Source organism: Somniosus microcephalus, chromosome 9 (assembly GCF_052327205.1).
Source record: "Somniosus microcephalus isolate GS21.2 chromosome 9, FLI_Smic_1.0, whole genome shotgun sequence".
NCBI classification, from domain to species: Eukaryota; Metazoa; Chordata; class Chondrichthyes; order Squaliformes; family Somniosidae; genus Somniosus; species Somniosus microcephalus.
In genome coordinates, this window is record NC_140995.1 from 201220204 (window position 1) to 201233124 (window position 12921).

The 12921-nt window shown below is 41.7% G+C and overlaps 1 protein-coding gene across 3 annotated transcripts in view; it reads right to left on the minus strand.

Annotated features, from left to right (window-relative positions):
• pdss2 (prenyl (decaprenyl) diphosphate synthase, subunit 2) overlaps positions 1-12921 on the minus strand; it is a 284488-nt gene that overhangs the window by 174683 nt on the left and 96884 nt on the right. For 2 of the 3 annotated variants that reach the window (XM_085997754.1, XM_085997753.1), the window contains exon 3: positions 4566-4700. The exons of the other annotated variant lie outside the window; for it this stretch is intronic. In XM_085997754.1, the coding sequence (XP_085853880.1) occupies positions 4566-4700 (135 nt within the window). The remainder of the gene's footprint in view (positions 1-4565; positions 4701-12921) is intronic. 3 annotated transcript variants of the gene reach the window in all.

Sequence of the window (12921 nt, forward strand, 5' to 3'; positions counted from 1 at the left end):
ACATCTGTGCGCCCTGCGTCCAAATATCACATGACCTTTGACCCCTGCTTCAGCTGAAGCCAACGCTCAACCTTGACTCACTATGTGCACCGCCCAGAGGAGATCAATTAGTAGAACAGAATGGATAAATGAGAGCCCTCTCATTAAAGAGCCACATTAGACCCTGCAGCTCTAAATATCATCTTTCGCGTCACAATACAAATACTACAAGTCAAGAAAATTAATGAGTTAACAAGGTTTGCCTTTAAAAGAAAAGCACACTTTACTGGTTTTGGAGCATTGTAAACATTAACATTAAATAAATCTTACCCCTGGATTAGAAACATAGAAGATAGGAGCAGGAGTAGACCATTCGGCCCCTCAAGCCTGTTCCACCATTTAATGAGATCATGGCTGATCATCCAAATTCAGTACCCGGTCGCTGTCTTCTCCCCGTATCCCTTGATCCCTTTAGCCTTAAGAAATATATCTAACTCCTTCTTGAATATATTTAATGAATTGGCCTCAACTGCCTTGTGTGGTAGAGAATTCCACAGGATCACCACTCTCTGGGTGAAGAAATTCCTCCTCATCTCAGTCTTAAATGGCTTACCCCATTGAGATCTAAATGCCGATACAATTATCCTGGTATAATGTTCAAGATCAGCAGCCCTCTTCTGATGAATCATTTAAAATTTACAGCCAAATTTCCAACTCTATAACCAAAATATCATTTCAGTCCTGCTTGAAAACATTTGCGTCAAGGCAATGCTTAAATAGTGCACTGACCTGCGATCCACGAGTCTGAAAGTTTTTGTTGCATATAAATAAGATTCCTTTGCAAGTATTAATTATGCAGAGAGTTAAGGAGCTAAAGAATAAAACAACCGCAATCCCCAGGCTCCATATTTACATACAGTATGTTATGTTTTCTGATGTGGTGAAATGGCATTTTGCAGAATACAGTCAGGCTACACTTTGGGTGTTGCAAGCAAACACTAAAATATGTTTACATAGAAGAGTGCTCAAAATAAATGTTCACAATTAATTATATTTAAGTGAAGGTAGTTCCCCCCATTTAACCATCATAAAGGTTATCCAATATTTCATGTTTAGGCATGAGGGAAAGGGTAATGGAGTCAATGCAGTCAGAGGTACAGCGACTCCAAAGTAAACAAAGGCTTTACAGAAAACGTTGTGCATGAAGCACATGACGTTACTGGTGAACAAGGACTGGAAGAAATCAGTCAGTTCCTGCTATAGCTACGATTAAAACTCTCTGGAGGGTTTTACAGAAAATTAACAAATTGCTTATAACAACTTGAAATTGCAGTGGCACATGGCACCTATGTATAATATTTAGTAAGTGAATTGTGCTCAAAGCTGGGAATATTTAGGCACTGAATGGTACGACTCATTGGTGCCAAGAATAATATACTTTATTTCCACCAAGTCTATTCTAAGTAATAGGCAACAGAGCATATTAAAAAAAGTTGTACATAGCTGGGTAATCTGCCGCAGAATTCAATCTTTTCAGGACTACAGCAGTAATTTTGGCATGTTTTACTTCACTTAGAAAACACAGGTCTTGAAATTAAACTGTGTGAATATTACATGAAACTCCCATCTCTGATATTTCAACAGATTTTAAAAGGGTAAAGTCTCATTGACAAATCTTTGCAGTGAAATTTCAAGGCCCTAATGAATCAAACATGCTACATCACGTGTCAGACTCCTCCCTCTTTATAACATTTAGAATTCAAAAGTTGCAAAATATCAATTAGCATGTTATGGAGGGGTACTCGGTAAGATTGAGCATTTAACTTTTGTATGTTAGTCAATGCCACTATAATGTTATCTGCACTGTACATTTCAGCTGTGAAGAAATCTTGAAAAAGATGCTCTCACCTCACTAGAAAATACACAGTAACAACTATTAAGAGGTCAGCCAAGCTAACATGTCAGGTAAAATCTATTCAATTACTAAAACAAAGTATCTCCATTTCCTCCAACTTAGCCTCGTACGTTCTTGCACCTGAAACTGTTTGTGGCCAAGGTCGTCCAATCCCATAAACCATTGCTAATGGCGGTGCACATTGCCAACAAACATTGAAGGAGAGGCCTTTTTGCTCAGTAAATTAACTCAGATTAATAATATCCAAATCACTCCAAGAAGTGGGACTTGTGCTTTGGTCCACCTCCACTTTCATTCACAAGTATTTTGACCTTCCCATCTCCAGGCCCAGGTCCCTTTAATACAGTTACGAAGGATCCAGCAGTGCCAGCCACGGCACTGAATGAAACAGCTTGAAGGCCTCAGGTGGTTTTAAACCCTGTCAAGATGTGCTACTGATATGTTTGGACAGTTTTAATACTAGGTGTCTCATCATTCTGGTCAATAAACGATGCAAGGGATGTGGTGAGTTGGTGTCAAATACAGAGCATAACTACTTGTTTTGATAAGTATATTCATAATTATTGACAAAAGACAAAACTTTATTAAAAAAAACTAATTAATAGGCTCCTACAGTCAAATCTCTTACTAGTGTTTCCTTGCATTGTAAGGCAAGTTCTCTCCTTTCCTTGTACATTTATTTCCAAACAACACACGGCTCATTATTATAGCCCAATTATTGAAATGAGTTCAGAACAGCAAGAAGCTATCTGAAAGGGGAACCGTTCACTAGGGAAGAACTATTTTACTCTCCATTTGTAACCAAGGAGAGTTAGAATTGAAGTGTGCCTACAGAAGTAATCTATTCACTCCAAGAAAATACAGTAGAGTTTCAAGAATCCACCCAACCCCCAAGAAAAAAATGAAACACAAGTTTTCAGAGTTGAGTGATCAAAATTTACACTCTGGAAATTTGAGAGCTGCTTACATATACACAGAACAACTACTTCCATTTATGCCTTTAATGCAGAAAAACATCTCACGCCCTTTACAGATGCAGAATCAGACAAAAATAAAGAAAGAGGTATTAGGAGGGGTGACTAAAACCTTGGTCAAAGAGGTGGATGTTAAGGAAGGTCTTAAAGGAGGAGGGGGGAGTTGGAGAGGCAGAGAGGTTTAAGGAGGGAATTCCAAGCTTAAGGACGAGACAGCTGAAGGCACAGCCACCAATGGTGAGATGAAGAGAGTGAGAATTCACAAGAGTTCAGAGTTAGAAGCACACAGAGTTCTTGGAAGGTTGTAGGGTTGAAGATGGTAACAGAGATAGGAATGGGAAAAGCCATGAAGGGATTTAAACATGAGAGTGAGAATTTTAAATTTGAGGCATTGGAGGACTGGGAGCCAATGTAGGTCAGCAAGCACAAGAGTTATATGTGGGCGGGACTTGGTGCAGGTGAGGATATATCCTGTCCCACTGGCAGGACAGACCCACTAGAGATACAGTTGGAAGGCCCTGAGAGTCCTCAACATTGACTCCAGATCCCATGAAGTTTCATGGCATCAGGTCAAACATGGGCAAGGAAACCTCATGCTGATTACCACCTACCACCTTCCCTCAGCTGATGAATCAGTACTCCTCCATGTTGAACACCACTTGGAAGAATTACTGAGGGTAGCAAGGGCACATAATGTACTCTGGGTGGGGGACTTTGATGTCCATCACCAAGAGTGGCTCGGCAGCACCACTACTGACCGAGCTGGCCAAATCCTGAAGGACATAGCTGCCAGGCTGGGCTTGTGGCAGGTGGTGAGAGAACCAACGCGAGGAAAAAACCTACCTGACCTTGTCCTCACCAATCTACCTATTGCAGATGCACCAGGCCACGACAGTATTGGTAGCAGTGACCACTACACAGTCCTTGTGGAGACAAAGTCCCGTCTTCACACTGAGGACAAGCTCCATCATGTTTTGTGGCACTACCACTGTGCTAAATGGGATAGAGTGGGAGAATGCAGGTTCACACACATGATCCTCCATGTCATGAATCAGTTGCCTTATTGGGAGGTGCTAAGTGGAGGCTTGTCAGATGTTACCTCAGCTTTACCTGGTTGACCACAGGGGGTGCTACAATTGGCCTGAGGGGTAGGAGTCCCCCACAGGGAAGGGAGGGAGAGAAAATCTGACAGGCAACACAGTTCACTTTCACACGCCTCCTCACAGTCAGTTTCAACAAACTGGAATCCATCCAGCCTGCCTCTCACATACGATAGTGCATGGCATGGAGAGGCCCAAAAAAGGGGAAGAGGAGAAAACACAGAATTACGTAGAATGTACAGAACAGAAACAGGCCATTCGGCCCAACAGGTCCATGTCAGTATTTATGCTCCAAACCAGCCTCCTCCCACCCCTCTTCATCTAACCCTGTCAGTGTATCCTACTAATTCTTTCTCCCTTATTAGCCTCAACTACTCCTTGTGATAGTGAGTTCCACATTCTCCCCGCTCTCTTTGGATTTATTTGTGAGGGTACCAAAACTCTGAAGATCTTAACATATCCCTTTAAAAAAAAGTTTACTATGAGTGGTTGGGACAGTTTACAAAGAGGAAGTGCCATCCTCAAAAAGAAAAAGCTTCTTCTTGTACTAAAAAGACAGCGATCAGCAGCAACTAATTGTAGCCAAGTAAAGCATACCTGGGGTAAATTCCACTGACCGGGTCTCCTTCTAGTGGAGGATCTGCTGTTTTACTAGCTCCAGCTGCTTTTGACATCAATAAGACAACCAGACCTCGCAGTTGTAGAGTGTTCCTGCTGTCGTAGATAAACCCCCTGTTGAATCAAAAATATATAAACACAATATTAACTGACAAGCAATAATACAAATTCCACACCTTTTTGCTTTTCATTTTCACTTCAGTTGCTTACGTATTAAGTGCTAATTGCTTTCGTGTCAGGCTACCAAAACTCTGCGGATCTTAACATACCCCTTTAAAAAAAAAGTTATATATATTAAATCTCTTCATTTTATATATTTAATGTACCTTCATTCTTTCTGGAATTATGATGGCATATTTGCACTGGGTGCAAAAACGATGAGAAATGTTATTACCTTCGCATTCAACAAAAACTTAATGAGCTGCTGCAGTGTGACAAGTGAAACTTTGCATTGTTTGTTTATTTTGTAGTATACCATGAGTGGTTGGGGGTAGTTGAATTTCTGTGTGTGTGTATCTGCATATCTGAGAAAGAACACAAATACAACAGCAGAGAAAGAGTTAACTTAAAAGAGGGAAATTCTGCAAGGGCTGTACCACCATTCAAGTAAGGAGGGAAGGTGTTGAATACAAAGTGCAGAATTCAGATATTATCTAAGCAGGAACTCCAGTAATACCAAGTACTATTGAGGAGGCTGAAGAAGAAAATTGCAAGTTAGATACTTCCTTAAATTTGGAATCTAACTATAAAAATCCACCAGTTAGATTGATGGAAGTCTGTTTATTGATAATTGCAGGCAAGGGCTGAATTAATTTCACTTTCTGTAAGGTTTTATAATTTGTATTAATTTTATTCAGAACTTTGTGTTTTGTACCTCTAGCCAAAAGTTATGGAAGGAATTTTTAAATATCTGTGACTTTTGCTTTGATGAGAATTTTTTTTTTTAAACAATCTGTTTATTTGATAATGATGGTGTTGCCCGACCCGGACAAAGCCATTTCAACGGCAAATCAAAGGCCTGGAATTTAGCCCGGAGGTGCGTTCCATGCGTGGGGGCCGTTTTGAGGTTGGGAAACCCGGAAGAACGGGTTTCCCGAACTTCCTGCAGTTTTTAAACTGCAGGACTCCTTTAAGAAATGTTTTTGTCGGTTCCCACCCACAGACAGCCTGATTGACAGTCTGGTGGATTCTTGGGCGGGGAAGCCTACAGTACAAGGTCACAGCCTAGGAGAGCAGGTAGGTCTAGTTTGCGGGGCCGGGGCCCGATGGTGGTCCGGGGGGGCGGTGAGGGGTGGGCAGATGGTGGTCAGGGAGAGGTCCGATGGTGGGGGGGGGGGGGGGGGATCAGATGGTGGTTGGGGGTGGGCTCCAATGGTGATCGGAGTTCCGATTGCTGGGGGCGGGAGTTCCAATGGTGGGCTGGGGGAGAGAGTTCCAATGGTGGTCGGGGGTGGGGGGAAGCAGATGGTGGCCGAGGTAAGGGGGGGGGCACAGATGGTGGTCGGGGGTTGAGTCCGATGGTGGGGAGGGGATGGTGGGGAGGGGTTAAGCATATGGTGGTTGGGCGAGTGGGGTCCAATGGTGGGGAAGGGGAGTAGACAGTTCACAGGGGGGTTACTGGGTAGCTTGTTGGGCCTGAAGAAAACACTCGCTCCTCCTGACCCACAAGCAGTTCTGCACTAACCTCATGGATTCAGTCCCTCTCGCCTCCTTTCACCTGCCGGATTTCCCGAGGCCTGGCAAACCCGGCCGACATGAGTTAAAAATAGAATGACTGTTAAAACGAAGGCAGGCAGCCTCATTATAATATTTAAATGACCAACCCGCTTCCCGCGAGCAGATTGGTCGCCGACCCCTCATCCCGCCTCTGTTAAAAACCAGAAGTGGACGGGTGCGAAGTGAGTTGGGTTCCTATTTCAGATTTTTTGAATTTTAATCTCTGACCCGACCCCAACCCACCTGTTTTTGGGAGTCACGATTCAGCCCAAAGTGTTTGTTTTTAACCACACCCAGCTAACTCCCATATGAGCTACGTAGAGTATTGACAACCAATATTGCCATATGATCCAAAGAGCACACTTGTCTTATTTTGTAGAAAATAATATGATATTGATGATATTTGTCTAGAGGTTTATGGTCCAGTGTTGACCCCTTAATGTCCTGGGAATCCTGGTAAACAAACAAAAACTCAGGAAAGGTCAGTTTAAATGACTGACTATTTGATACTCTGGCAGTAGGTTGGATTAACCAGACATAGAAAAGATGGAGACTTCATCCTTTTGTCGACGAGAAGTTTAACACAAGGAGCCCGGAACTTATAGTTGGGGAAAAACGAACAGGCACAACAGCACGTGTCCTGGAGCTATATGTAACACCAGAACAGTAAACCATGTACAACTTCAGCTATCTACGCCATGACATTTTCATGTGTGTGCTGCCCACATGGTTACCCCAGAAACTACAAAACTAGGCCACACCCCTTATTGTGTATGAAAGATGCAGAATGAATGGAGCTATCGAAATGATGTATTTTTCACTCCTACACTGTACGCCTCCTCCTTTCTTACTGCTTTGTCATGCACGCACATTTAGGCTGATGTAAAGTGGTTTTTGAGCTGAACGTGGTAAAATAACAAAAAACACATGGGGAGGCAAGGTGTTTGCCCAGAAGGAGCGAAAGAATAAAAGGGTGGTGTTGAGAAGCATTTATCTTATGTGCCTGCCAGCAGCCAGCCCAAGAGGGACAAATACAGAATCACCTGACCATCCACTTTGCCACGGTAGAGGCCATCCAAAAAGACCAGGGAGAAGACAAATGTGAAAACTGGGGCAGAGGGTGGGGGTGGTCAGGCAGCGTGGTCTGAACGAAGTGAGTCTGCGTGCTGTGCATTACACTACATAGGACACAATAGTAGATCCCTCCCTGACAGCACTGTGGGAGTACCTTCAGCACATGGACTGCAGCGGTTCAAGAAGGCGGCTCACCACCACCTTCTCAAGGGCAATTAGGGATGGGCAATAAATGCTGGCCTTGCCAGCGACGCCCACATCCCATAAAAACGAATTTAAAAAAACTTTCCAACACTGTTTGACTAGGTGCCCAAGATGGAAGTGTCCTGAGATGTTCATATAAACAAGGATATTAAAAAGAAATTAAAGTAAATATGGCGCAAACCTCCATATTGGGGCATGCGCTGTTCAATCGATCATGGAAATAAAGTGGTCGTATTTTAGCGAACATGCCTAGGACACCTGTCGAGCAATAAATTTGCAACTTGGAACCTATTGAGAAGGGTCCATTTCACAATACATATGTAAAACTGAGCTTCTATACAACCTATTCATTTTATAGTTTTACCAACTTCAGTTTTTCCCTCCAAAATAAACTAATATCAAAATAACAAAATTATGGGAAAAGAAATCCTTTTGACATAAGCTGAGAAGGGGGGAAATAGGGCGAAAAGGATAGCATTTCTTAGAGTGCAGCAGTAGTCTGAAAATAAAAAATGAAAAGGATGATCTGAAGTGAAATCTTTCTCCCAAAGGGAGAATAAAATGAGATGAATGGACAGCCATATATGGTTAGTACATCTGATGACTCCAAACATGGCTTCTGTACCCATTACAGAGCAGTTAATGTTTGGTACTTCCCCGCATTGCCCTAAAGAGCTTATGAATCTGCATAGAATGCAAAGTTATTGCACCTAATACGATAAACATTTTCAGGAGAACACCAGAGGCAACATGCTTATAACTCAATATACCAATAATTGTTGCTTAGGCTGGTACACATCTCCAGCTAGATCAGCATTAAAAATATATGCAAATCCAAGAAAAAGCCATGTAAAATAAATTGCATTGCAGATCATCAAAAGTAATCTTTTAATTAATTAACAATTCTACACATGCGCTCTCGCCAAACTGCTTACTAAAATGATTTAACTTGCTGACTGGGATAAGAAAGGCCTTTTAGGATACTTTTTAATGTTGTACATTTATTCTCTGCTACACAGCATACCTTCATTAATCCTTATTTCAATACAGTGACCATAATTTCCAAGACTGGTAAACGGCTTTCACTGATGCACTCTAGTGTTAGTCAATATTCTGCTCTGCAGATCAAATACATCCTAAGCTTTGTCCTCCTTTTATACTTTTCTGTAATTTTTAGTGTATATATTTTTGTTGTGTGGCACAATACTAAGCACAAAAGACTAAAGATCCTGTGCAATATCTAAACAGTTATTACAACAACTACTTGCACTTATATGGCACCTTTAATGTAGTAAAACATCTCAAAGCACTTCACAGGAGCGTTATCAAACAAAATTACATCACCAGTACCTCGATGAAAGTAGTAAGGGGCAAGAAATCACCATTACAGCCCTGGAAAACATGGTCAGGACCATGGAGCACAGAGGTGAGGCTGTACAGGTGCCGCAAAGCCATTATTTTATCTTCATACTTAAATAGAAGGAACAAAGCTTTGAAACTCAGACCTTCACTGCAGGAAATCATTTGCTCATAACAGAAGAAAAGTGCTTTTTGTTAAAGTAGTTGTCTGTTTCTTTCTTTGGGTACCCTAGCACCTCACAACAGAGAAAGCTTTTCCCACTCTCTAAACAGCTGCTGGGAGGCACGTTAGAACAGCTGGGGTTGACTCACCATCTGATTTTGCCTTCCTGTGGGGCAGTCCACCATCTCCATTCTACATCTCTCCAAGTGCATCTGGACCGAGATCAGGAAGCCACAGTGTGAGAAAAGACACAAGAGGCAATTCTGGGTCCTATTACTTGGCAACAGAAATTTTGGTACACCATCACAGCTTGAAAATTTCAAGTTGAAAATTACCAAACAGAATCAGAGAGTGCAAAAGCGCCACAGGAACATTTTCGACTGTTAAAAGCATTTTTTTAAATAAACTAATGACGTTTCATTTTGTACTGAGCTGGTGTGTAATTCCAGCAGTTTTTGTTTCACTAAAATGCTGTTCAGCTACTATAAGAGCTGGCCATTTGCTAACAATGCCTGTAGCATTTCGAGTTTCACCTGCATTGCCTGTGTAGAATTTTGTCAATATATAATATTTCTTATATATTAAGTACAAGCTATTGCTAGCTTAACAGTAACCAGCAGACATAGAACGAGGGTGATTTGGGATGTGAATTAGGAAACAATGGGAAATCGTTGGGTATCTTCCCCAGCAGTTGTTGCCATGGTGATAGAATGGTTGCTGGGTGGGACTTCAGATAAAACAGTTATCAGAGTGTTACCTTAGCTTTGAAATAATGAGGTTCATTACATTTGATTCTAAGCATTTCTCGTCATTGTCACAGAATGGTTTTCATTCAATTTTAGCTGAACAGACATACAGATGGCCTCAAGCTCTCACATAGCTCTCACATCAAAAGGGGAGGCATTTCATTCAAGGTGGTAACTTTGAATGACAGTTCAGTGAGACAATCTGCTCTGCGCAGAGTTGAGGGAGGGGCCAGAAGGCTGTCTTTATCCCTCGCTCTCTCTAGCTAATCGGACAGAGATTCCAAATGGGTGCGGCCTCTAACAGAGGAAGACAGGACCAACTAACTTAGAAGCAGCTAACTTGTCACTTTTCTAGACCAAAATTCAGTTTCAAGTCACATTTTATATTTTGTGAGGAATAGCATAACATAGGTGAATCTTGCTGTGAAAACTGTATTCTGTTGATTTGTTTATTTATGTCAAATAAACCAGTTCTTTTTGGTTTACAGTTGTACTTTTCAGTCTGCCTTCTGTAAAGACAGGGCAATACATGTGATAGCATGTGTGAGATTACAATAGGCAGTATATGCAACAAAGATGCTATGTTACGACTCCCTGGGTCATGCTATTGCTTAACTGGATATTGGACAGTAAAAATGCACTCCGGATTGCAGGGGAGACAAGGTCCACTTACAGGAGAGGCCAGTGAGACTAGATCATTAATTGAGGGTTCAGTCGCCTAGTGCACTGTTTCTCAAATTTTTTTGGTTGAAGGACCCCTTTTCAAATGGATTAATAATCACCATCCCCCTCCCCATCTAAATTATATAATACTCTATATGAAAAGTGCTGCATGTAAAAAGTGTTTTAATAATGCTTTTAAGAAAACAGGTATTTACTTAGATATCTGTGAGATGGGTGTGCCTGCTTCTCACTGCAGAGTCTGTCTATCCTTGGTGTGATGTTTGACAATGACACTACTTTATCCAATCAACGCTCTCCAACAAGTGGTCTTTCACCACTCAGAAAAAGGGGTGGGATTTTTAAAAACCATATGAATGAGCTGTGTGTGTGAAAGAGTTTGTACATTACAATAATTAAAAATTAATTATAGAAAGATGCACTCGAGTTGTTTCCATCGGTTAAAATCTAAGCCTAGTTTTTAAAAAGTACGATTCTATCTATTCCTCTCCGCAAACCGGTTGTTAGTGTGCCATATGATTGACACATCAAAGAACCAATAAATGGTGATTCCCTGTTCCTGTCTGGAGTTTTCCAACCAGTCAGTGCACAGAGACGCAGTGCTTATTAAGGTTGGTTGGGGGGGGAAGGTTATTATTAGTGTTAATATCATTTAATTTATCATTATTGAAGCGGTCTCCGGTTAGAAACCTTTTCATTTCAATATGTTTCATGTGAAACTTGTGATGGAGGTGGTTTAGTTCGCGAACCCCCTGGAAAGTCTTTACAGACCCCCAGGGGTCTGCGGACCTCAAGTTTGTGAACCACTGGCCTATTGATTATGATACCAGACTAGCAACCCAGAGGTCACGTGCTTAAACCTTACCACAAGTTGTGAAATTGAATTCAATAAATCTGGTGATTTGTGGGCTGGCACTGAGAAAATGATCAGGAGAGCTTGAGATTGTTGTAAAAACCCAACTGGTTGAGTCATGTTCTTCAGGGAAGGAAATCGGTCATCCCTACCTGGCCTACACATGGCTCTGGTCTCACAATACAGGAAACTTTGTGCTATCCGGCACCCACGGGACTGAGCTGCTGCCGTTGCCTAAAAAGTGCCATACTCTCCAGAGTTAATGTTGAGAGATACGGAGATTCTTATCTCCGTATTTGACAACAAACACTGTTGCTTAGCAACAGCTTCTAAACACTCGAGTGTGGCCCTAAAGCTCTGTAGCTGAAGCTGTTGCTATAGCTACAGACCTTGCACAGCTTGACTGTTCAAACAAAGCAAAAAAAACAAACAAAAAGAATAAAAAAACGGCTGCTGATTTTTGCCGGTGGCTCCAGATTGCCGGATAGCTCACCTCCGGATAGTGTCGAACCACAATAGCACAAAGTTTCCTGTATATGGTTGACTCTTAATGCCTGCTGAAGTGGCCTGGCAAGCCACACATTTGTAAAGCAGCCGCTATAAAACAGAACAATAAAAAAAAATCACCAAACGACTGCAGCGGCTCAAGAAGGCCCTCCACCACCTTCTCAGGGCAACTAGGCCTGGGCAATTATTGCAGCTTTACCAGTGTCACCCACATTCCATGAACAAATATAAACAGAGGAATATCTCCTGCAACACTGTCGTTATGTAGGAAGATATATGAAGCATTTCCATTTGACCAACAATCCTACAGTGAAGTACTGTTATAGCATCATCTCACTGAATTTAATGGGTTAATTAATAAACATAAAATCTGGAAAATACACTTTGTGTGTCTAATTTCAGTGGTAATGAAAACAATTCAACAGCGTCTTTGGCTAATCACAAAATTAGTAAAATCCTTCATTTGATCGTTTTAACTAGTCCGACACAGAAGTGAAAAAAAAATGTAGAAAGGGAAAATTGGGCAAACCTCATTAACCAGTTCACCTGTGACTGACCCGAGTATGAGCTCATGCTGGAGCGCTAATTACCATTAAAATTAAATTATACAAGGTACAGTATTTTCCTCCCTTTTTGGTCCCCTTCTCCCACATCACACACTAGGCACATCAATAGGTATCACATATTCCCAAATGTCTACCAATTTTACTTGAATCAGCCTACAGGAAGTGCACGGTAGCAGTGAAAAGTGTCTAGCCTTCCCATTTCCCCTGTCTCTTTGTTGGGAAGCACTATTGCTCCATTTGACACTCTTCTCAAACAAAATGGCAGAGGTTAGGAGCTCCTTTGGAACAACCCTCTTGCCCCAGTAACATTGTTTTTGGGTGAAATTCAAAAACATTCATAAAAGAGGTCTACTACACCTGCAAAATAATATAATCAGCATTCTCGATGGCCCTTCATCACTGGAGTACTCGGGTTTCCCCACACAAACTCTCAGTTGAATTTGGGATGAGCTTGTTCTGTTTGGTT